At 39.8% G+C, this 25,701-nt stretch overlaps 2 protein-coding genes across 2 annotated transcripts; one reads left to right on the top strand and one right to left on the bottom strand.

The window, feature by feature from the left end:
* The first annotated feature begins 277 nt into the window (after nt 1–277).
* Nucleotides 278–2,462, top strand: LOC140924780 (uncharacterized). The gene is made up of 3 exons (XM_073374774.1): nt 278–364; nt 680–765; nt 1,787–2,462. Exons 1-3 carry the CDS (start codon nt 290–292, stop codon nt 2,010–2,012), a joined length of 387 nt encoding a protein of 128 aa, XP_073230875.1. The 5' UTR covers nt 278–289; the 3' UTR covers nt 2,013–2,462.
* An 857-nt stretch (nt 2,463–3,319) lies between these two features.
* LOC140924187 (uncharacterized) lies at nt 3,320–25,071 on the bottom strand. Its single transcript, XM_073374220.1, has 18 exons — nt 24,354–25,071; nt 20,225–22,873; nt 19,673–19,782; nt 18,930–18,985; nt 18,276–18,418; nt 17,274–17,567; nt 15,913–16,224; nt 15,088–15,393; nt 14,291–14,593; nt 13,036–13,338; nt 12,104–12,412; nt 10,988–11,451; nt 10,354–10,448; nt 8,579–8,735; nt 7,548–7,617; nt 6,036–6,307; nt 5,257–5,428; nt 3,320–4,226 (listed from the first exon to the last, which is right to left on the bottom strand). Exons 1-18 carry the CDS (start codon nt 25,069–25,071, stop codon nt 3,886–3,888), a joined length of 7,074 nt encoding a protein of 2,357 aa, XP_073230321.1. The 3' UTR covers nt 3,320–3,885.
* Between the last annotated feature and the right edge of the window lie 630 nt (nt 25,072–25,701).

Below are 25,701 nucleotides of genomic sequence, written 5' to 3'. Positions count from 1 at the left end.
TTCTGTGTTTCTTCATTTGTGAATTGGGCCTCCGACCACCCAAACTCAGGAAAAGTATTTTTTGTTAAAAGCCTTAGACATACAGCTGTCATGGATACTGAATGAAAGCTCTCCTTTAATAAACACTACGCCCGAATAAACTCCATGTTCAAACATACGTCGGATCCAGCGGGCTTATCAGAGAGAAAATAGGCCCTGGGTATCTGTGCGGATTTCCTGGTGAGGGTTGTGCTTCATATAACTTCATTGAAAGATCTCTTATTTGGTTTCCAAACAACGGCAAACAAAGATGGCGGATGATGAAGGTGGAAAAGACACTTTGAGGCAGTTCGTAGAGAATGAGTGTAAAGCGCAAGCCCTCAGAGTGAGTTGATTTTAAAATTTATTGGTCTTAAAATATTGCTTCTGTGAAATGCACTACTATGGATGTTTTTACTATATTTGCTTAAAGTTTTTTATGTAAACGTAAACATTTTCAGGTTTGATTCCATTCCAATGTAAGATGCTTAAATTTGTTATCAGCTTTAACTGCTATGAAAAGACGATTTTGTCCTGGGAAAGGTGTGGGTGCCCTTAAAGATCATGAGTAGAAGTTCTTTTTAATAAACCCTATCTAGCTATGTCTTGTTACGTGCGCATGCAAAAACACCAAACATGTACAGTTTCCCCTCCTTTTTAGCCACTCGGTACAAACTCTGATGATACAGCCTTAGATGCTGAAAGAATGAACAGATTTTACCAGCGTGCTCTGAATGAGAGTGAAAGGTACGTAGTAAACCGGATTTCAATGCAAGCGATGGGATGATCGAATGGGGGCAAAAATGAAACCCAAAAAAAGTCCCGAGGACTTCTAACAAAACCCAAACAAATCCCTTGACCAAAAAATTAACCCCCAAAAAATCCCATGCTGAATTTCCGAGCCTTAATAATTTCATTAGAAATTAAATGTTTGTGTTTGTTCATTCTTTATACCAACTGAATCTTAAGATTGCTTTGAATACCCCAAAAAATTCCCTATTTAAATCAAGCCACCCAAAAGAAAACCTTGCCAGATTTTCCTACCCTAAAAAATCTCAGAACCTAAAATTTCATAACCACTACAGGCAAAGCCTATGACCTCTGTTCTTTGTTAAAACATTGTGTTTAATATTCCTTGCCAATTATCTGCATTTGGGTCTTCGCAAATGTCCTATACCTAAGACCTTACTTAGGCACAAAGGATACTTCCCTTATCTGCAGCCTGGTTGACATCCACAGACTTAATTAATCTTAGATAGATCCAATTAGACTTTAGGAGGACCCATGAAAGGTAGCCCTGTATTATAAAAATGGCTGTTGTAGCTGTCATTTTTTTACTGTTGTAAGTCATTGGAGAAGCAAGAAACTAAGATGGCCCTCACTCCCCCTCCCCCACCCACCCCAACCCCAACCCAAACCCCCGACTCCAAAGAAAAAAAAATCAAACTTTTTTTTAAAAAAAATATATGTGTAGCAGCATTATGTTGCCAAGCAAAACTGTAGCCTAAAAGCAAGTTCTTAAAATTCTTATTAGAGGAAAGGGAAGAGACGTTGAGAGAGAGATAGAAAGAGAGAAATAACAAACAACAACAATCTATTATCTTTTTTGCTGACCATTTACCAAAAAAACGTTCAAGCTATAAACTTTAATCTACTCTATTATTTCTGTTCTTTTGGTCTTTTCTCTTAATCAAAGCACTCTATTCCTGTTCCTAGCATTTTACGCCTTCCATGTAAAGAATGAAAGCCTTTTTTCTTTCATAATTAGAATGAGCAATGAAGTCACAAAATCTCAAAAACAACGAAGTGAACTTCACAAAGAGCTTAGTAAAGATATGCTTGAGAGCTGGACACAAGATCATGCTCAGGAGGTTCTCTGTCCTCAGACATATGAACTTTGGAGTAAAGAGGAGGAAAAAGCTAAAAAGGTTTTACAGGAGCTAGAAAAAGCCTCAGTAAATGACGATGAAAGTAGTGATGATGCATCTCACTAAAGAAATGACTCAAGTTTTAGGCTTGAAGGTAAACACTTGAGAGTGTCCTGTATTTGTACAGAAAGGAGTTGATGTTTTGCATTCCGGACAAAAAATAGTGTTACAGAAGTGTTAATTAACTCCCTCGAGAACATTTTTAGTATAAACGGGACAGATACAACCATAAGGCATCAGAAATGAACTAGTAGACTAGGGGCCATACTAAGTTATTTTACTCACAGTCAAACTTTAGTGAACTTCAGCGTACAGAACTAAGCTGTTTACAGAGTACAGATTAAACCGAGATTTCAAAACCCGGTAACACATGAGACTTCTCTTCAACATGGCATACAACATGTATCCAAATCTGTTGAAGTCTCTGACATGGAGATGCCGTAAACTGAAGATATTTTTAAATGCTGGAAGTTTACTAGCAGCTCATCAATGTTTGAAGGATAGCCGTGTATTTATAAGTAACGCTGTATTTTGTGTGGGTGCCCCTGGTTTAGGTACCTGTTTTATTTCCAAATCTGCAGGCTGCAGACCTTTTCTGCTTCCAAACATGACATTACCCTCAGATCTTAAAACTTTAGTTCTCAAGCATTGTTAAATAGAATACCTTGAAGACCACCACATTCAAAATTCTGTCTCTTTCCCCAAACTTCACAGTACTCAATAATCTATAAACTTTGACAAAAAGTGTTGTGAACTTTCAACTTCCTTACCCGCAGAACACCTATACCACGGATTTGGTATAGCTATGCCCCCTCCACTCACCCTTGAATGGTCATTGTTGTTCAGTCAGGGTCAGAAATGATCGAGCTGGCACAGGTTGTTCAAACGTTGGATAGCACTATCCAGTGGAAAAATCACTATCCAGCGCCGGGATAAGTGGTTACATAAAGCAATTACGTTATCCACTGGACAAAGATTTATCCAGTGGATAGCACTATCCGCCTTTTGAACAACTGGGGCCTGGACTTTAACATTGCTTTTTTTTTGGGGGGGGGAAGGTGGGATGGAGGGAAGGGGGAAGTATTTGTAGCTGCTAGTACTTTCAAGAGCATTGTCATAAAACTTGACATAGCAATGTTCATTTCTCTTGACATTTCTGTCCAAGATTGTAGCCAACAGCACAGCTTCACAAAGCATAACCTGTTTTTAAATCTTATATGTAATGCTATAATTTATTATAGCTCATGCTTACTCTTTATGCTATTGCATCTAAGTTTGTTCTTCCTGAAATGATGATAATTTTTTGCGCATAAGTGTTAACATGACTTTTTTTCAAAGAGACCCATCCCATTTATGCCTTTCTGTAAAAAGTTCAGTTAATACACAAATGATTAAAAACAGCGTTTATTTTATCAACTATTCTTTTTTTATATTATTTATCTTTTAACTACAAAAATATAATTGAACTTTAACTTCAAATAACTCCATGGAGACAAAAAGTACAAAGATAAAAAATTTTACAAACAATTATGGTGTAATTATGTTTAGTCGCTTATGCTTTAAGAGGATGTATGTGATAGCACGTTCTTTTTAGCGAAATTTAAAATAAATTCTAAGTTAAGAGAAGATGTCTCAAATAACCATTCCTGTCGTCATGGTTACATTTTTTGGTCAGCGGTTGAGACAGCCAATAGTGAATGCCTGCGCATTGTGATACAACGTCGCTTATTCTCGCCTGAATCGCTGAGTTTTGGGATTATTTTTCATCTAATTCTAATTTAAATTATTATTGAGAATCTTTGTTCATGGCTGTTCTTTCATTGCTCAGTTTTGAGACGAGAATTTTTGGAGCGTTCTGAGCGTAGTGTTATTAAATATTTTTTTATAAAACATTTAGAAAATAACAATATGTACACCAAAAAAATTAATAAATGAGTAACTACACTAAAGTTTCCATCTCACTTTTGGGGTCATTAACAGATGAATCTCGCTTTGTGTGCCCGTTACTTTCTCGGCATTCTTGGTTTTCAGGCGTTTTGAATCCGAGTGAGAAATTAAAAAAACTGTCCCTACGAAACGACGATTTCTGAATCAGGCTGTTTTCAGCTTGTCGTTTAAGCTTGGCTAGATGCAACAATTCTCTTTTGTGTTTTTGCCTCAGCACGTATATTCGGCGCGAACAGTTGATCTTGAATATGGTGACGATTTTAGACATCTCTGACTTCAGTTCGGCTTTGTTACGCATCAACTCCACTGTTCTTGGAAGCGGCTGATCTTTAGCTGCAATTAAGGTTTCATTTCATTTTTATTTATTTCTTTATCAAGGTGTTAAGACTTCATATATAACTCGAGAGAAAAACTAAACGCAGTAAACGAGACGAGACCAGTTAAATTTCGTAAGTTTTCGATAGGGAAATTCAGATTTTCCGATTTTCCTATAAATCAAGAAATTTGGATCCGTCATGGATTAGGGCGTAGCTTCGGTGAAATCCAAGTTTTTATTTCCCCTTTTAGGAGATAAGAAATCAGATTAGCAAAAAGTAATGTAGGTTTAAAAGTCTTTAAAAGGGTTTAATAAACACCTTTTTGAAAAAAGAGAAAACCTTTTTTCGGCAAGCAATCTTAGTTAATATACTCAATTACGTCTAAATGCATTTTACTTAATCACCTAGAGTACTTATCAGTCACTAGTTTCGTCACCAAAATATATTTAGTCGAGTTCAATAATAATAATCAATTTTGCCTAACCGTTTTATTTTTCATTATCCACTACTAAAAAATATTTTAAGCAATTAATATTCCCAGCTTTATTAGTTAGCTCAATTTTAAAATTGAATTGTAACTTGAAAACTAACTGAATTTGTCATATTAATTTCTACTGTAACGCACCTTTTATAATTTTGTCTTTGTCATATCTTTCGTTTACTTCTTAGAGGATCACAGGGTTCTAAGTTTCTCAATGTCACGTGCTATCCTATCGAAACTGAGTCGCATTGTGATGTGATGTGATGTAACGTAACGTAACGTCACGTCATGTCATGCCATGTCATGTCATGTCATGTCATGTCATGTCATGTCATGTCATGTCATGTAAAGTAAAGTAAAGTAAAGTAAAGTAAAGTAAAGTAAAGTAAAGTAAAGTAAAGTAAAGTAATGAAACGAAATGTACTGCATTGCTTTGTAATGGGATGTAATGGAATGGAATTTAAGCCAAGGTAATGCCGAACGTAACGTAAGGTGTCAAACTCGGGTGTTTTCGGTCATTTTCCCCTAAATAAAATTAGCAAAAGTAAGTCTTAACCAAACAGACCTTTTCCTTTGAATTTAATCCAGCCCATTCTCTTTGCAAATTCGAACTTCGCGCCTACCAGCCACAGAACAACAAGAAGAACACCGCAGATAATCAAGGAATTGATATATGTTGGAAATTCAGGATCAAATAAGCTGCTGGAACGCTCCACGGACATGCTTTTGGGTGTAACCTGCGAGGAAGTGAGACAAACTATATATATCAAAAAGATACATCGAGTGTTTTACATCGGCAGCTACATCTACATCAATTTTCGTCGGTAAGGTCGTTAGACATCACACCAACGTTAAAAATGTGACAAAAAATTAAAATAATAACAATAAAAGTTCTGTCTACTCGAGCGCGAAATGGAAGAATAAGAAAATAAATAATATAAAAATAACTAGGATACATAGATTATTCTGTAAAATACTTAAAAATCTTAGTCTTAATTGTCTCTAAAGAGTTATAATGAACACCGCTGCCTTGTGAGGTCAGTTGAAATCAGGGGGTGTCAATCTGATGACAGGAAGGGCCCAGGTTCAAACCCTGGCCGGGCCACCTACCAGAGTGTCAAAAGATCATCATGTCTCAATTCAGATGATCTCTTCGTAAAGAAGTAACGTTAAGTCGTTGGCCTTGCCTCCTTCCTTCATCAGTGAAATGAACCCGAAAGGACGTAAAAGAACCCACATTACCGTTTTCCCTTTAGTGCATCTTTTATAACTTTACTTATAACATGCTTATTTGAGCAAGACACGTCTGCTGGAGTGGTTTCATGAGAAGAACTAATCTAGTACCTCTATGCTATCCACATTGTCCTCCACAATCTTTGAGATCTCTGATCGTTGCTCACTCACATATTCCTGGAAACACTTTTGAAGCTTTCTTGCTTCCCCTCCCAAAACGGCACCGTAAGCTGATGAGTAGTCTAGCAGCTTACTGATTCTCAGATCTCTCCGATTGAAGAGTTCCTTTCTGCTGCCAACTGTAAAGGCATCGATAAGCATTCCTTTCACTTCACGGTTTGTTAGAGCCGCGTAAACCTCTTGAAGATTAGTGTAGCTCTTCCCTGCGAAAAGAGGATCACCATCATTATTTCTTCGTTGTCGTTGTCGAGATCATTATCAAATGACCACTACTACAACCACCACCATCACCACCCCCATCATCGTCACTACTACTATCACCACAATCACTTTCATAGCCACCACAAATCCTCACCCCCGTCGTCTCCACCACCATCGGCATCATCACTACTACCACCATCATCACCTCCGTCGTCACCACCACCATGATCATTGTTATTGTTACCATCATCCTAACCGTCATCGACGTCATCGTCACCACCACCATCACCATCATCACCACCGTCAACGTCGTCATCGTCACCACCATCATCATCGCCATGGTCACTACCAACATTATCATTGTTATTGTTATCATCATCACCAACATCGTCGCCGCCATCGTCACTACCACCACACCACCATCATCAACACCATGGTCACCAACGCCATTATCCATTGCCATAGTTACCATCATCACCGCCACGATCGACGTCATCGCACCACTCACTACCATCAACGGGATGGTCACCACCATCAGTATTGTTGCTATAGTTACCATCATCACCACCACAATCATCGTCATCATCGTCACTACCATCATCATCGCCATGGTCACCACCACCATTATCATTGTTACTGTTACCATCATCACCGGCGTCATTACCGCCATTGCCACCACCAACGCCACCACCATCATCGACGTCATCGTCACCACCACAATCATCATTGCCATAGTTACCATCACCACCATCATAGCGAAGAAAGAGATCAGAACATGCGTCAAGCAAGCGCTTGTAAGAGGTAAAAGTAAAGGAAAATTAGGATCAGTTTAGGTTTCTGGGAAACTGCCCACCTACCCCTCCCCTAAGCTAACATTAACACTTACTTCTCACTTAGGGCAAAATGTTGGCTTAGGGGAGGGGAAGGTGGGCAGTTTCCCAGAAACGTAAATTACATAACCGTAACCCTTAATGGTCGTTCTCAGTCGCTTACAAGAGGTGGTGGTTTACGCACACGGTTTACGACAGCTACCAACTATAAGGTTTTGACTGGGAAAATTGTGGTGTTTTGGATCGCTGGTTGCCTATATATCGGAGGTGCTCGCATATGGAGGTTCGTCTGTGTAGGTGACATATGGATTCTTGTGCGTGCTTTTTAGTGCGGCAGTAATTCAGCAAAATTGGCTGGCGATCTAATTTTTCCTGCTTTACGTTAAAGAACACTGTTACCACGAGTACTCACCATTCGGGTTTACTTTCGCGTTTTTCCTGATGGCCAGGCGATATCCAGAGGAATTTTGAATAGCCGCAATCTAAGACAGAAAAAAGGAACAGAAGTATTAGTGGAATACATGGTCATCTCGAGAAAACCTCTTCGAATTCAGATACCTAACACACTTTAGAGCGGTTTTCATTTGAGTGTCGAAAAGTAATTGGTTTTGCACTTTCTACACGATGCGATTGGCTTAAAAGATTCGCGCCACCTTTTCATCCAATCAGAAGTAAAACCAAAGCCAATTGTGACGCGCTCGCATGCATTTTCCCGCGCTTTGCGTCAGCCACATGTAATTACTTCGAGTTTTGATTGGTTCAATGCATTGTCTGTGTCCTATGTGATTGGCCAGAGTAATTACTGTGGTTTTGGTTTTACGACACTCAAACGAAAACCACTCTAAATACAGCGATATTGGAAGTGATGTTTATCCTGTCGCTCTCGTCGTTGTTGCGTCCATAATCAATCAATCATTTATTTTACATGTTTTTCGTGTTAAATTAAGGTAAGAAAAAGAAAATAAATTAAGAAAAATATATAAGGAAATTAGTTAAATTTTTGATACATAATGATAGTAAGTATAGGTAATAGCATGATTAGTAGTGATATTTGGCATAAATACCACGAGTGATATTTCAAAATTGTTAGACGTTATTTCACGAGCCGTTAGGCGAGTGAAATTTGAGACAATTTTGAAATATCACGAGTGTTATTTATGCCAAATATCTCGTACAAATCATGCTATTATTTGTTTATACTACTACCCGCAAAAGGTTTGTAATTTTCACATGTAGGTATTTTAAATTAAGCTGAAATACCACTGCTCCAAGCCAATCAAATTGCAGAAAATTCTCATGTACTAGTATAATAATAATAATAATAATAATAATAATAATAATAATACGAGAAATGCCTATCTGTTTCTTTGACGTTCCATTTTAATGGCGGTTCACAGAATTTGTTTGTGTACAAAACAAAGAGAACAGATTAAGTTAACAAACCTTTGTTCCATATAAGCTCACTTCTTTGTCCAGAATCCTAGCGGTCAGCAGCGATGTCATGGTAGAATTAAAACACGTGAGCATAATAAGACCCATTATAATCCAGGCTAAACAAACCAGGCGACCACAAGGTGACTTCGGAATCCTATCACCATAGCTGATGGGGAAAAGATACCAGCGTCATGTAAACAGACCTTATTCACGAAACCCGTGATCTTTTCGAATCTTTGCACGCGCTTTAAGGAGTGATTAGTCTGCTACACAGCCGTTTTTAGTGTCGTCACGCAACGCTCCTCCCCACAAGGAGCGTTGCGTGACGACACTAAAAACGGCTGTGTAGCAGACTAAGGAGTGTTGGGATAAAATCAGTGTTATGTGGTTTCTCAAAGGGCAAACAAGGAAAAAAATTTGCCCATGCAAGAAATCGCGGTCGAGTTTGTTTATTTTGGACAACAGAAAATGAGAATTTTTCATGTTAAAGATGATGATGGCAAATAATAATGGGTGGAAGTGATCATTGTTACTTAATTCTTTAGATGCAGTAACGACCGCGAATGTCCTCACAGCAAACAACAATGAGTTAAATATTGACGAAACTCGAACTATACATTTTGCATGACTATTTAAAAATCGTCGTCTCGTTTTGAAAGAACAAACAAACTCGACCGCGATTACTCATGTTGGCAAATTAAATCACTTGTTTGCTGCCTGAAAGGCTGAAATACCACGTGATATTGCTTTTATTCAATCGACACTAAAGGGCATCCAAAGATGGCGGGTATCGTGAATAAGGTCTATCAAAGAGAGAAAGCTCCTCCAAGGAACAAAAAAAAGGAGTGACAATGGGAACGAGGTTGTTCCCCCAAACTCCTTCCCAGTGTTCTCTCCCACTCGTCCCTGCGGGAACGAGTGAAAGATAACCCTGGGAACGAGGCTGTTTGCTCCTCGTGTTTGATTGTTAGCAGATTACTTGGTGTGTGAAGAGACTTTCCTTACTAGCAGACAAAATCAGAACTGTCTTTGAAACATCTAAACCAAAAAGTATACGGTGACAAGTTTTGTTTTGAAAAAATTTATCCGCACTCGAAATTATTGACTCTTATCGGGCCCTTACATCTGACACCACTTGCATTTGGTAATGGAAAGAACAATGGCTTTACAACAAATAATTGACAAGAAAAACACGGTGTACCATGTTAGGAAGTGTGAAGAAAAGGGCTATTCAGCATGTCTTACGTTGCCTTGAACGAAATCAGAGATTGGCTGCCTTCCGTTCAACTAAGCAAGTTTTTGAAGCATGACACACAAACGCTTACAAACGTTTTTAGCTTTAAAATGTCTTTCCCTAACTTAAAGACCAACTTTCGCGTGACCTTGAAATATGGTTTCGGTAAGTGTTCGTTATTTGTTTTATCAGCCAATGGGTGAAAAGATGAAAACATGGTCTCTTCGTTTTCCCGCCAAAGAAAACCCTAATATGGGGAAGACATTGTTCGATTGGCCAATCGTGTTGCAATATTACGTCAAAGCGACGTATAGGATGATTCCTAGAAAGTTCTCGGGCATGACGTTTTTTCACCCGGGCGTTCGCTTAACCAACCAAAAGCCACGCGCGTTTGTATCCGTTCGATAAACCAATCAAATCGCTCTATTTCCGTTCGTTTGTTGTTTCTGTGTTGTTCGCGTTTTAATTTCAAGGTCATGGGAAAATAGCTCTAACTTGGGGAATGCTGGGTAATCTTCTTCCCTAAGTGGTTTATTTCACAAGTCCTCACCCCAGAGTAGTCATCGAAGCAAAAGCCCACCACATTGCCTCCCAGCTGCCTTGCATGACATTTCGAGGAAAATGACGATCGTTTCCAGCGGTTTCCTAAGAAAGTTTGACATAAACAACAGTTAATAAGAGGGAATAAGGAGTTCTTGGGACTTTTAAAAAATGAAAGGAAGCATAAAGGCTCGCATCGCCTTTTTGTTTTTTGTTTTTTAATGCATGTAATCATATCCTGTGACGGCTATTTTCATATTAGAAATGGAGTGTGCATTGGATATTCCGTGTCAGTCGGATAATTCGCCTAAATGTGTAAACGGGACAGTGTTAATTTTTGAACGAATAATCCGTCCTATTTTATCCGTCGTTTTAACAAACTTTTTTGGAAGGGTCATCCGTCCCTAGTGTGAAAACGGCCATTAAGGAAATTCCTCTAAAATAGAACCTGCAGTGGTATTTTTGTCAAACTTTACCGATTGGTCAGGTCTGGTTTGAAGCTAGCCGCTCGGGCTGGAGTCACGCAACACTCCCCGCCCGGGGATCATTGCGTGACTCCCGTCCGAACGGCTGCAAAGGCACAAAAAGAGACAAAAATGACACGTTCTCCAACAGGCCTGAAGCATATTACTGTTACGACTTACCACAAACCACAAGACTAAACTTGAAACCCATAACATCGCTATTGACAGAAAGAGAATGGGAAAGCATAAAGCCAGTGACTTCAGTAGGAGAGTAGCAGCCGTTCCTTTCTCGTCTCCAATGATAATCAGAGCCAGCCCAGGCGACTGCACAAACGGGACAAAACCGTAACTATCCAAATACCTAGTCTGGTCCATGAACCCGTACACTGGGAAATGAAGCTCTGTTGTCTCGTCAAAACTGCTCTTGAACTGGACAAGCCCGGATTTCCTCGAGGGATGTCCCGTGGCTGTGCGGGTAAAATCCACACGAGAGATCCCGTGCTCGGTGCAGTTCCCGCAGCAAGTATACACGGCTTGTTTAAGAATAGGTGTTATGATCCCGCTCTTGTTTGACCGCGGGCTGTCCACGTATGGCGGGTTGATCCACCAATTTGTAAAAATGGTACTGTAACAGTTGCAAGTATCTGGTGAAAAAAAAAGAAAGAAGCCACAGTTTACATCATTCAAGCGACAATAATTTGCCGTCCTTGGTTTGACCTTGTCCTATAAGTGTCGTTGACTTTTTATTGCATCATCCAAACTTGCTCTTTTTAAACAAGTGGAGAAGACGCAAAATAAGCCTTACTTGACTGACACTCTCCCGCCTTTCATCGCTTGATAGTTTTTGTCTTTTTACCGCGCCTGACACCAAAATCGATTACACTTTTTTCGTTGCCTAGCAACAAGATGAAAGTTTTCCCCGCGCTTTGCAACAGGTTCTCGCCGCTTGACACCACCATTGATTACACTTTTTCCGTGCTCGGCACCAACAATGATTCTAATTTTTCCGTAATTGGCGTAAATTTTCACCCTTTGCAGTAGCATATTTTTGCTTTGAGTTCTGTTCAGCTCTCCCGATTCGTTTCCGTAACTGCTTATCAGTTTATTCGCGCCTTATTGCTGGTCTCACGGCGGCCATGTTAGTGGTCAAGAACAAAAGCATTTCTCTCCTCTAGGAACTAAACTCCATTTTCATGTAAATTTTTGGGGAAAAAATTCTGTTGTAGTGACTCCCAACATAGTCGCCTTGTCAGGTGGTTGCAAACCAAGAATTCTTCTTTTAATCATCTGAATTACCTGCCCTTATGGGATTACTCTTCACACCATCCCCTTTGACTGTAAACGCCAAGACTCGAACCTCATATCTCGTGAAAGCAGTCAAATTCTTCAGAACAGCAATCAGTGTTGACGGCCCGACTGTCACTTCATAAGTTTCCAGTTCCTCGAGTTTTTCGTTCGCGATAGCAATTGCACCGTAAAGCACTTTGTAACCACGCAATATTCCGTGAACGTAAAATTTATCGGGAATTGGGTTCCATTGGACTGTTATTTGAGTTGGGCTCGTCTTGTTTAATGCTCGAACCTTGATCGGCGACTGACTTGGGGCTATATAAAAAAAAAGAAAAACAAATTATAACATTTAAGCCCAAATTAATTTCCCGTCGGGGTTCGCAGACATTTCAGTTCTTCAAATGCCATGACTTTCAATTCACCATTTGCACACCTTCCATGATACACCTTGTTTGCCCCCCAAACTTTTGTATAACCTTTGCTATTCATTTCTCCTGAATATAACAGTCGTCTCGACAGAAATTAAAAACATTTCCTATGCAAAATTGTGGGGGGGGTGGGGGGACCAAGATGTGCAAATGGCCAATGACTTTTTCCCTTTTTCCACAAAATTTTCTTTCTGTCACTTTTGAAACTATTCAAAACGTTTTGGTGATTTTTCACCTAACCAGTTCTAACTCGGTTCAACAGACCCAAGCTCTAGTGTCCGCCAAAACGCCTGCCTTTCGCGCTCTTAAATTGCTTGTCTTTATATCTTACTTTGTCCTTGCTTTGACATCTGCAGTAACTACTACGCAAACATAAGGTAAATTTCTCTTCATTTTCGAGGCCTGGCATTTGAACTTCTTAAATTTCATGACTTTCCAGGTTTTCCTTGAACCATACGAACCTTGCAAGTTTATTAAAAAACTTTATTTTCAAAAATTAAGTGAACTTACTGTATTCATCAGTAGAAACGATTATTTCTTTACTAATTGCTCCCTCTCCAACAGCCGTGAAACCAAGAACTTGGATTTTGTACTTGGTATAAATCCATAGATTCCTCAGATGAACAGAACGTTCGTTGGTGCTGAGTTGTTTTGTTTCATATGTGTCACGTGATTCATTATACCGCCAAAAGAGGACTCTGTAGCCCAATAGCACGCCATGGATAAAGTCAGGTGGTATTTCGTCCCATTGTACAAAGAGGCTGGTGTGGCTTGTGTTGCGGCCTTTCACTAAGATAACGGGTTCGCTGGGAACTAAAAGTCAGTAATATAAAATAAGATTAACAACAACAACAACAACAACAACGACAACAATAATAATAATAATAATAATAATAATAATAATAATAATGGTAATAATGATAATAATTACATAATATTTTAGCATGGAGCCCACAACCATTTATGAGGATATCCACTTATCCTTAATATCCACCTATGAGGATATGGAAGTTTTTAGGTAAGTGGTCAAAGTTATGTCCGCGTCGGTTTTTACCTATGCGTTTCTACGTTTTATGAACGGCTGAAAGGCGTTGCGCCAGTAAAAAGCCAACTCTGGCGTGCTTGCGTAACATTTTTCTGCATGTTGGTGACTGCCATATGAATTTGTTTTAAGTAATGGTTGACTTTTTAGCTTGCTTGCGTCTGTAGTTATTAGTAGTGTAGTAGGGAACAAATTAAACCCTTAGGTAGATTCTACACCCCGAACACTGACATACAATACAAAAAGAATACAGTATAGCATCGTCACGGTTCATTTATTTTCGGTGAGGGTGTGACATACAAGTTTGCAAGCGGGAGCACGTACTAAATTAGTATAAACCATGACGTCATGAACGTTAATGTATCTCAAATCAATGACACTACTCTAAATTTTCTTATAGGACAAAGTAGTCAGGCTAATGATGTCGTCTAGCAAAATAGGTTGATTCGATCCCAAGTACACTAATGCCGTCTGTGATCGGCTATGACACTAGGTGACAGCAAAATACTAAGTGCGTGGTCGTGAAATGGAAAAAAACTGACAAAAATTGAATGGCTGTACTTCGTTAAATATTTTCTTGGCGTAAGTGGATAACAGTTTTTCTACAACAGTTAGCATTAATGCGATGCATTCGATGCATCACTTGACTTATCAACTTCACTAATTTCATTCTGATCATTCTTTACTACCGATAGCATCGTAACAATAAATCACGTGACTCACCATCTTCGCTAGTTCTAATCTCAAGAGGTCGTGGAGTTTGAGGTCCCAGTCCTTTACTGGTGAACCCGGCCACCTTAATTACGTACCAAGTGTATTTCTTTAGGTTATCAAGAGTCGTGGACTCTCTGGTGCTATTCACAGTCTTACTGAACATTGGCTGAGACGATTTTTTGGGAGCGTAGAAAATTTTGTATCCCAAGAGAATGCCGTTTCTGTATTGCTGAGGAATGTGTCGCCATTCCACAAACAGAGAGGTAGAGCTCTGGTTGAAGCCAGTAACGTTGGTTGGGAATGCTTCTGGTACTGCAACAATCATAGATAGATATAGCAAAGATAACGTCACGCCATATGAATAGTAGGTCACGGGTCACGAAAGTGCACGATTAAGTCAGGATGCAAACTCAAAGTCGTGACAACTTCCTTAGAATCTTTGCCATTTTTTACCGCTTTTTATCTTTGAAACTGTGAGAAATGCTGTTGTCCTACAGATGTTGCTGAAATTTAAAAGACTATCGAAAGACCGAACCGAGTAATTCAGAATTAAGAAAAGAACTGAAGATTGATCCAGACTTTTTCTTAGCTTTCCATTTTCGAGAGGTATACGCCTTTAAAAAGTGACCTTAAAGGAATTGTTACTACGAATATCACGTGACCATTCACGTGATCTAATATTAAAATCTAAAAAAAAGGGATCATTGCGAAGGGGACCCGCACCATACCTTCACTTTGCTTGCCTCTGTCTAGCGGTTATTGAAAGTTTGAGAAAGAATTAGAAAAGAAATTTAAAATAATCTTACTATCTTCATCAGTAGTAATAGCCACACTTTTGCTCTCAATTCCACTGCCTTTGCTAGTAAATCCTTCAACCGTCACCATATACTTTGTAAACTTGCGCAAATTGGTAACCACCGCAGAAGCGGCAGACTGATTGACAGTAATTGTACTCCACCGTCGGTTGACTCGACTGTCCGTTGCTATGAAAGAAACATTGTAACCGAGAAGAATGCCGTGCGCGTAACGAGAAGGGATTGGACTCCATCTCACTTTGATGCTTGTTGACGTCATGTTGTTGCCTGTGACGTTAGCTGGCGGGCGACTAGGAACTAAAATCGGATAAACAATTCTTCATTATAAGGTATCAAAGACAGCCATTTTTAAAAATGCATCATTGTACTAGGCCAACCGGTGTGCCTTTTTGTGGGTTCTCGTTCTTTTTGGTTACTCTGGAAAGTTTCTCTCCTATTTCTCCTCTCCTTAGGAGCGAACACTTCCAAATTCCAATTCGATCTGGAACTTTGAAAAACTGTTTTCCTAACAAGTTCTCGAAAACCACAATTGCAGTCCGTCTTAATCTTCTTCATGTTTATCCCCCCGTGCCCCTTTTTGCATTTGTTACATTATTTATACCTTGTTTTCATGTTTTGAGCAGTTATTTTTATATTTCACTAACTTTCGTGGAAGTAACCACAGGATAAATATTGATGAATTCCGCAACATAAATCCTTTTACTGGTCAGAGCAGCCAGTAGCCCATATGGGCTCCTGGAGCAGCTAAATTTACTTAAGAGACATCTCTACCGCAAGACCAGCTATAATTTTTCATACAACTGCTTTTATTCTTACCATCTTCTTCCGTTTTGACAACAACAACATCAGATCGAGGACCGTCTCCTTTTACCGTAAAACCGCTGACCTGAATTCGATAGTTCGTGAATTTCAGAAGACCCTGTATCAGAGCCGAGGTGCGACCAGTTTCAGTTGTGTGAACACCCCTACTGACGTCACCAAATCCCTCGGGATCCGTGTTGATGTAGTGTACATGATATCCCAAGAGAATTCCGTGGGAAAACTGCCGCGGAATTGGAGACCATCCTACGTAAATAGCTGTGCTACTTCTGTTGCTGGCCACAACATCCAGTGGTGCCATACTCGGTGCTGTAAGTAAAAGAACATGTAAAAAATTCATTTTTTATTCTCTCTTGAAAGTTGAACATGCAAAACTTCTTCCGTTTTGATTTAATAAAATTTTCAGTGGCAACAACATCACTTAAATATCTTGTTTATACCATGATTTTCAGTGATTGGTTTTATTTCGAGTTTTTACGAAAAAACAATGATATCAAACCAAACACCTTAAGGCTGGTTTTCACTAGTGACAGAGTCGGATTCGGAGTCGTAAGCGGATTCGTAAGAGCGCTTATGGCCTAGTGAAAATCAGAAGTCGGAGTCGTAAGCGGAGTCCCTGAGCGCGACAGAATCGGAGTCCGAAGAATCAGAACGTTTCTATTTCTTCCGTCTCCGCTCACGACTCCGTCGCTTACGTTCCGCTTATGAGCTAGAGAAAACCATAATGTCCGAGTCGGAAGCAGAAGTGGAAGGATAAACCAATCACAATGCACGTTCCCACGCTTTGTGATTGGTTTAGTTCTTCTGCTTCTGCTTCCGACTCCGACAATTTGGTTTTCACTAGATCATAAGTAGAACGTAAGCGACAGAGTCGTAAGCAGAATCAGAACGCTGTTTTCACTAGATAATAAGCTCTACGCATCTGATTACCACTCCAACTCCGTCGCTAGTGAAAACCAACCTTTAGGCATCCCCCTGCAGATAGAGCCTCCTTTTGTCTCCTTCTTAGTCAACGAGGAGAAAAGAAGACTCTGCCTTAATCGCGTTAAGCCCTTGACTAGTCAATCTTGTTTTCCCTCGTCAAACTGGTTTTTCTGAGTGCGAGCACCCGTTTATTGATAGAACTAAGGTCATAACGAGCCCGCTGTACCAAGCGCACGACTATTAGGCCTGGGGTCGAAACTGTATCTTAGCAACATGGAGCGCATGCTCATCGTGGGTTTCACGCAGAGTCTTTCACAATAACTTCAAAACCGAGTGTGTGAAAGAGGGATTTTGCTCGTGGGGTTCTTAGGCATCGCATATGATACACAATTTACACATGTACCCATTTACGAGACCAACTTTCAGTTGCTTACTATCTTCGTCTGTGCTTGCCGCTATGGGAAAGCTATCCACTCCGACTCCTCTATAATTAATTCCCGCCATTCTGAAATGATACATGGTAAACTTTTTTAATCCAGTCACGTGAGCTGAAAGATTTTCTCCCTTGATCACTTCCATCCACTCGTGGCTGTCATTGTCCCTGAAGGATATTCTGTATTCGAGAATGGGACCATTGGAGTAGTTTAATGGGATAGGCAACCAGTTTAGGACAATTCCAGTGGAGCTTGTATTTACAGCCGTTATACTGACTGGAGCCATCACTGGAACTAAAATTACAAAACAACACTAAGATAGTAGTTTGATTGAAATCTTAAGCTCATTAGGTATATAAGCGATAAAAGCCAGAGATAGCTCTAATTATTGAGGGAAATGTGTTGCGTCAGAGTGTTTTTCAACTGCGTGTTGTAAAACTAGAACCGACTTACTCAGGCTGGAGAAGGAAATCAAATTACCCAATCAGAACTATAAGCAAATACGTGTAACCGGCCCCAAGCGCGGGGAAAACTACAACCACGTTAATAACCTTGACCAATCACAACACGAGCTCATAAAAATGACCCAATCAGAACTGAAGTTCGGCGCAGTGCTTGGGAAACCCACGACCAGAGGTATAATTTTGACCAATCACAACCCGAGCTGACAGAAAATAAATCAATCAGAATTGGAAGCGAATACGTGTAAAAGTGATGTTACACGAGACGATTCGCAACGACGATTTTAATTTCAGCGCAACACAGCGTTGGAATATTGTTGCGACATTGTTTCGAATGGTTACAACATTGTTCCAGCATTGCAACGCTGTGTTGCGCTTAAAATCGTCGTTGCGAATCGTCCCGTGTAACATCACCTTAACTGACGCCAAGTGCAGGGAAGGAAATCAAATTATCCCATCAGGGGCCCGTTTCTCGAAAGACTCGGAAACTTTTCGGACACGAAGGCAAATTTTAAAATAAAACCCTGTTAAATAGACTTACCATCTGGTGACGTAAATCTCATAGGAGAGACTGGCATGTCATTTATTCTTCCGTCCCGGTAAATGACGTCTTGAAGTGGAGTGATGCCGTCGTATGAAAGATGAAGAAGACTGACAGAAAACTCCGCAATGACGCTTCCCTTTCTTCAAAGAAAAATCAAATCGAAATTAATAGTCTTTGTTTTCGAGGTTAGACTCCTACGTTCTTGTTTCACTCTGGCAGTCTGTTGCTTATGTGACACAGAAACAACCGACACTTCATATTGCAGCCCCCTATAAAGGATGCCTGTTCACCAAGCGAGGCAACAAGCATTTTCTCGACAGTTTTATTTGCACGTGTCAATAAATACGACTGGATAGAGAGATGGACTCTGTCTTTGCTAAGGAAATAATACAACGACGGAAACAACCTATTGCGATACTTGCTAACTATCCTTTGGTTACTATATAAATTTCCTAGATTTTCTCTCTTCTTCTTTTTTTAATTTTTGAGATATAAAATAGGAACTGGTAAAACTGGATTTGCTTCTAGAAGGAAAGAGCCAGAGATCCTCTAGCTGGCAGGCCCAAAAGCACCTCAGACTAAGGCACTGTTACTCGTACATCAGTGTCATGTGCTCTCGTTCACGTGAAAAGAGAGAAAATGGCAACTTACGTGAATGAGAAATTTGTCACTTCAGAAACATCCTTTTCTCCCATTATTTCTTTAACCTGTGGGATTAACAAAGCAACAGGTTGTTTGAAAACTGAACAAAGAGAAAATTGAGGTGAAAAAAGTAGAAGAAATTAATTTTTTTATTACAGATAAAAATGTTAATATTTTTTTAACTTGGCTTAATTGTCCCCGTTTTGTTGGGGTGTAACTAAGGCATAAGAGTAATGTAACAAATTATCCCTCCACACCCACCTCTGAAATACACTACCAAGTAAGTACCCCTCCTTGACTATTATTTGACAGGTTGTTGTAATGTTGAGTAATATCAAGAAATGCACGCTTATGAGATTCATGGCTTTTATGGTACACATAAGAAAATATCCTCTTGTAAACGCAAGCAACGGAGAACAGAAGTGATGACGTCGCAAAAAATTAAATTTGTGAAACTATGGCAGAGGTTGGCTTTGCACTAACGGACTAACTTTTGGCAAAGGGGCTTTTTTCATCGTGTTTTTTCTGAATATGCCTACCATACCCATAATTTCACAAATTTGAATTTTTGTGACGCCACACTTCTCTAGTCTATCCTGTTTAACACGACGTCATATGGAAACTACAAATCATTGTGTGTAATACAAAGTACATTGTGCATTTCTGGACATAGGTGTCGTGTTCACACTAAGGCCAGGGTACCACTAACATACTAACATGCAACTCTAAATATACCAAAAGACGTAACATACTCCAAACTTGATTTTGAGGATAAGCAGATTTGCCCGGTTATTTCTGTCATTTGTTAATCCGTCCTCCCATTTTTCTGATGTCAGGTTCACAGCTAAGTTAAAAACGATATCTGAAAAAAAAAAAACAGAGTTAAAAACGATATCTAAGATGTAAAGAAACAAAAGATTGCAAGTTGTCTTTTATATACAAGGTCATTCTGAGTACGACACGGAAAAAAAATCGAGTTCTCCGAACAGGAGTCGAACCTAATACCGCGGTTGCTGTAAAATAAGCTAACCGTCCGCTTCTTTTTGTTGATCTAATGAGTACTGTTACCAGTTACCGACGTAAAATAAGGACCTTCACCATTTACCTTTACCCATGCGTTCATAGACCTTGAGGGTGAGTCCGACCTCTGTCCGACCAGGAATCAAACCCAGGCCTATAGTTCGGAGGACTGGTACTGAATCAATTTAGCTGACTCAGTCAGCGATTAAAATGTTAGTCAAGCTTAAGGGGTGCAAATAGCAAGGTAGTCTATTTGAGGCAAAATAAAGACTAGTATCTCAAACCTGGACATTTCTCAGTATTGCATGCGAAGGAATCAATGCTTGGACCCAGTCCGCTACAATTTCGTCCTCCATGGGCCGGTGGTGGGCTGGTGCAGCTTCGTCTTCTAATGTGCTTGCCTCCGCCGCACGTGCTAGTGCACGGCTCGAATCCAGTCCATTCGCTGTAGCCGCCATGAACAGGACACGGGAACGTGTTGCAACTCTGTATTTCCGATGCCGGGCCCAGTCTTTCGCAATCGCGTCCACCATATTTGGGTTTGGGATTGAAGCAAGTTCGCCATCGTTTTTGTCTTCCACCATTGCACGATCTTGTGCACGCAGAGAATTCAGACCACTCCGTGTACCCACCGTCAATAGGACACTCTATTAGAAAGCATTCCCTCGCATCGACGGCCAAACCAAACTCTGAACAATTTCGGCCACCAAATTGCGGCACTGGATTCGTGCAGTTTCTCGTGCGATATTTCCTACCTCTGCCACAACTCCTAGAACAGAAACCAAATTCAGACCAACTTGTGTAGCCGCCATCTATGGGGCAGGGATGTAAATTGCATGTTTTAACATCAAGAGATGGTCCTTGTAAAGAACAATTCTTACCCCCGTGTCGGGGCGCAGGATTTGTGCAGTTTCTAATTCTATACTTAGTACCATTACCACAAGACCGTGTGCATGATGTAAAGTTTCCCCATACGGTGTAACCTCCATCGACAGGGCAGGGAAAAACGTTACACTGCTGAACATCTATAAGAGGACCTAATAAAGAACAATTTTTACCACCATGTTTTGGAAAAGGATTTGAACAATTTCGAGTTCTTGATCTGGTACCATTTCCGCAACTTTTACTGCAAACACTGAAGAATGACCAAGAGGAAAAATTACCATGGATAGGACATGGAAATATATTACAACTTTTAATTTCTTTCGATGGACCAAAAAACGAGCAATTTCTGCCACCATGTTTAGGCTCAGGATTTGTGCAAGTTCGCTTTCTAACCATTGTTCCGTGACCACAACTTTTACTACAATGACTAAAATTGGACCACGCTGAGTAGCTGCCATTGATTGGACAAGGGAACGTGTTACATTCTTTTATTTCCTCCGCAGGTCCTAAAAATGAACAATTCCTTCCTCCAGGTCCAGGAGGAGGCTCAGAACAATTTCGTGTTCTTTTCATTGTGCCATTCGCGCATGACTTGCTGCAAAAGTTGAACGCTGACCACTGAGTATAGCCGCCATCAATTGGACATTGAAACACATTACACACTTCAAAGTCAATAAAAAGACCAGTGCAATAATCTCCTCCATGCTTTGGTTCCGGATTAGTGCAATGTCTTGTTCTGTTTTTTAACCCCACTCCACAGCTCCTCGTGCACTCGCCGAAGTTTGACCAATCGGAGAATCCGCCATGCACAGGGCAGTTCCGGAGAAAACACCTTTGCACTTCCACAGACACACCAAGATGCAAACAATTACTTCCTCCATATCGAGGTTTTGGATTGGAGCAGCTACGCGTCCTTTTTATTTCTCCTATCCCACATGATTTTGAACACTCGCTGAATTCTGTCCACGGTGTATAACCGCCATCTATTGGACAATGATGTGTATTGCAGTGTTGTATTTCAGTGTCTGATCCCAAACTAAAACAATTCCTTCCACCGTGTTTTGGTTCAGGGTTTGAACAATTTCTAGTTCTATTTTGTGAGCCATTTCCACAGGATTTAGTACACTCGCTATATTGACTCCATTCGCTATAGCCACCATGAATGGGGCAAAAATTGGTGTTGCAAGCTTTAACTTCAATATTTGGTCCTAAATGTGAACAATTTTGCCCTCCGTACATGGGCTTTGGATTGGAACAGTTTCTAATCCTCTGTCTTGTTCCACTGCCACAGGACATTGTACATTTAGAAAAGTCTGTCCACTGTGTATAACCACCATCTATTGGACAATGATGTGTATTGCAATTTATTATTTCTGTATGTGATCCCAAACTTAAACAATCCCTTCCACCGTGTTTTGGTTCAGGATTTGAACAATTTCTAGTTCTAATTTGCGAGCCATTTCCACAGGATTTCGTACAATCACTATAATTACTCCAATCGCTATAGCCACCATGAATGGGGCATAAATTCGTGCTGCAAATTTCAATTTCAATATTTGGTCCTAAATGTGAACAATTTTGCCCTCCGTAAATGGGCTTTGGATTGGAACAATTTCTGGTCCTCTGTCTTGTTCCACTGCCACAAGACACTGTACATAAAGAAAACTCTGTCCATGTGCTATAACCTCCATTTATAGGACAAGGTTTCTCGCTACAATTTTTTACTTCCATTGATAATCCTAAATGAGAGCAATTACTTCCTCCGTGTTGAGGCTCGGGATTCGAGCATTTTCGGGACCGTCTCTTGATGCCCGTCCCGCAAGATTTGCTACAGTTACTAAAAGAAGACCATTCTGAATAACCTCCGTGAATAGGGCACCTTCTTAGAAAACAAAACTGGAATTCTTCAGCGGCCCCAAGAGAAGAACAGTTTCTACCGCGATTTTTCGGTGGGGGACTGGTGCAAGTCCGTGTACGTTTCATTGCACCGTTGCCACAGGTGACTGAGCATGCGCTGAACTCGGACCATTCGCTGTAGTTGCCACTCACTAAAACAAAAGACATTTAATTTCATACATGATTTTTACTGTAATCCCTTAACATTAGGTTGAATATTTCTAAATAAAATTCCACCAATTCCTTTTCTTAATTGTTCACATTTACGACTAGGACGTAATAAACATTTAGTTGACCTCATTTCTAGCCAAATAACAACAACACTCCAGTTATAAGGCATGACTCGGCTTCTTAAAGCACGGTCGAAAACTCGTAACCAGTCAATCCGGCTATTTACTAATAAACGAATACAATCAGACAAGTTTCATGCAGAGCAATGTTGAGCTTTGCTTATATAGGTCTCGCCCTGTTGTGGATACAAGCGGTCAAGAGCGCATGCGTAGTAGCGAGGTTTGCGTATCAGCTCTCGCGTCAGGAGATACCCCGCCCCCTGCTCCTACTGTATTTCTGAGCAAATTAACTTTCACAGTAGAACTAATCTAATTATTTAAGTAAGGTAAACACTGAAAGTCACCCTTCGTTTAATGTAGGTAAAAAATGAACACGACATACCATTTCGCTCTTTTTAACACTCTACTCTCAACAAAAGGGAAGAAACAGGGAAGCATCTCGCTTGCACACTTAAACCGTCTTAGAACACACGCTCAGAGGAATACCTCATCCAGAATATGCAGCAATAATAATAATAATAATAATAATAATAATAATAATAATAATAATGGAGTATCTGTTGTGATTCAACTTTATTCTTGATTTAAATTATATTTACCCTTGTTCTCCGATATCGCAAAGTATGATAATGAGTTAAGGCAAATGAAATTAAAATTTAAACCAGGCATAACATTGAACCACAACATACACACAAAACAGCGAAGCTGATAAATGAGTGATTAACCGCGCCTGCCAAACTAATGCAAAAGACAACTACAACAACTACCTCACGGAGAAAAAATATTTTAAAAATGAGAAAAATAAATTGAAAAATAAAAACTGATGCTCCACAATCGTAAAAATAATTAGCACAACCCCTGATAAATCAATTCCCTTGAATTACTGCAAAAGTTTCATTTACCTCTAAGGAAATTGCGGTTTTTCAATTCATAACGAATTAGTGTTAACGTGGGCCTTATTACATTAATTATACATCGTCTTGATTAGTGGAAAAAGTAATATTTTAAGGTAAATCTTTCATCACTTTTGTTGGCTTTCTTTTATAAAAAAGATCTTCTGTATATTAGGAAATTTATAAATAATCTCGGAGTTTAATTGAGAGGAGAAGATGTTACAAAAAGGGAAGAAAAAAGTTAAAAAATTCGTCACCTGCGTTATAACGTCTATTTAAACCCTGTGAATGGACAGCATTTCAAATCTTGTAACCGCCCGGCGGTAGTTTGCTCTCGTTAACACCTTCTTTTGAAAATTGAAGGCCGCTTGTTAATTTTTTTGTCAACACTTAAGTTTATTTACCTTTAATTCTCATTAAGTTCTTGAACGCAACAAAGATTTACCGACCTGAGTGAATGTGAAACAACTCACACAGCGTGACATTGGATAGAAGGCGGTCCCAGATGGCAAACTCATCCACCAACAGTTTTATGTTTTTCTTCAAAGCGTGACTAGCTCCTAATATCAGCCTGGATGGCTTGTCATGTTCGACCAGCTCACCAGGCTCACTAGTGTTAACAACTTGAGCTAGAGAGCAGTTCACAAAGATTTGCAATGACTGGGTGTTGTTGTCCCATTTGAGAGCTATGTGATTCCAATCTCCGCTGTCCCATTCTTGTAGCCACTGGTATTTACGCAGCCGGGTATTAATACTAAAACCAATGTTCTTTTTCGTGCTTTTCCGCGTCCAGACCGTAAATCCTCGCGAATAGCGGTGTTCGCCCAACTGTAGTATGATCTTGTTGCCTTGAAATTCAGGGATTTTCAGCCAAAACGCGATGGTATAACCAGAATCGCAGGTTGAAGGCTTGTTAAGACACGAGATTGGCACTACACCGAAGTCCACCCAAGAATCATTCCCAGATAGAGCAAGAGCTGAACCGACAATGCCCGAGACAGTAGCGAACCCACCGTTCACTTTTCCGTTATTAGAACCCGTGTAGTCGGTGACAGTTCGGTTTGGGACACCTTCAAAAGGCCAGTAGTTAACCGTGCTCCTGTACCATTCTGCCGCTTTGAAAGAGAACAGTGACAGTAGAAGTTTAAGTGAAGGGATTAAGTTCATATCTGATACGCAGCAACCTTAAAACCGCGATTTACTAAGGTGCGATGAAATACAGCCTTCTGTGCTTTTGGTCGAACTTTTGGTTGAATATTTAACGGTGTTTCTCAATTGTCATGCAAAATAGTTTATAAAAAAACTCTGCGGAAATCTTTATAGTCGTCTCATTTAAATTGAATTTTCAATTCGTTGTAATGTTTGTTTTGGCGTTCTCAGTGTGGCTGGCCAAAACAGTCGCAAAGAAAAAGTAGAATTCAACTTGAAAACAATATTTCTTGTGTCATTTAAATTTCTTTTTCGGTCTGTTTGATTCTGCAGGTGTGCATATTCAAATAAGGACTTTGGATGACAACAGGTAATCGAAAAAGGACAAGGCTTCACAATATGAACATTTCTCCCCGTCGGTAGAAAGTAAATAACTGGCACTTATGTGAGAAAAGATAACATTCACCCATATGGCGCTTTTTAAAAAAGCCTTCATTGCATGTGCATATATCGAGCTTCTTTTCCACTTCATCTAGACACGTGCTTGAAAGACAATTTCTCCTGGTATAGAATAATGAAAGCATTATAGAAAAATAATCTTTTGAAGGTATCTTTGGAGCCGTTACAAACTGATTTATCTCCGATGTT

Source organism: Porites lutea, chromosome 14, assembly GCF_958299795.1.
Source record: "Porites lutea chromosome 14, jaPorLute2.1, whole genome shotgun sequence".
In the NCBI taxonomy this organism is placed as follows: domain Eukaryota; kingdom Metazoa; phylum Cnidaria; class Anthozoa; order Scleractinia; family Poritidae; genus Porites; species Porites lutea.
This window is presented reverse-complemented; position numbering and strand designations above follow the sequence as displayed.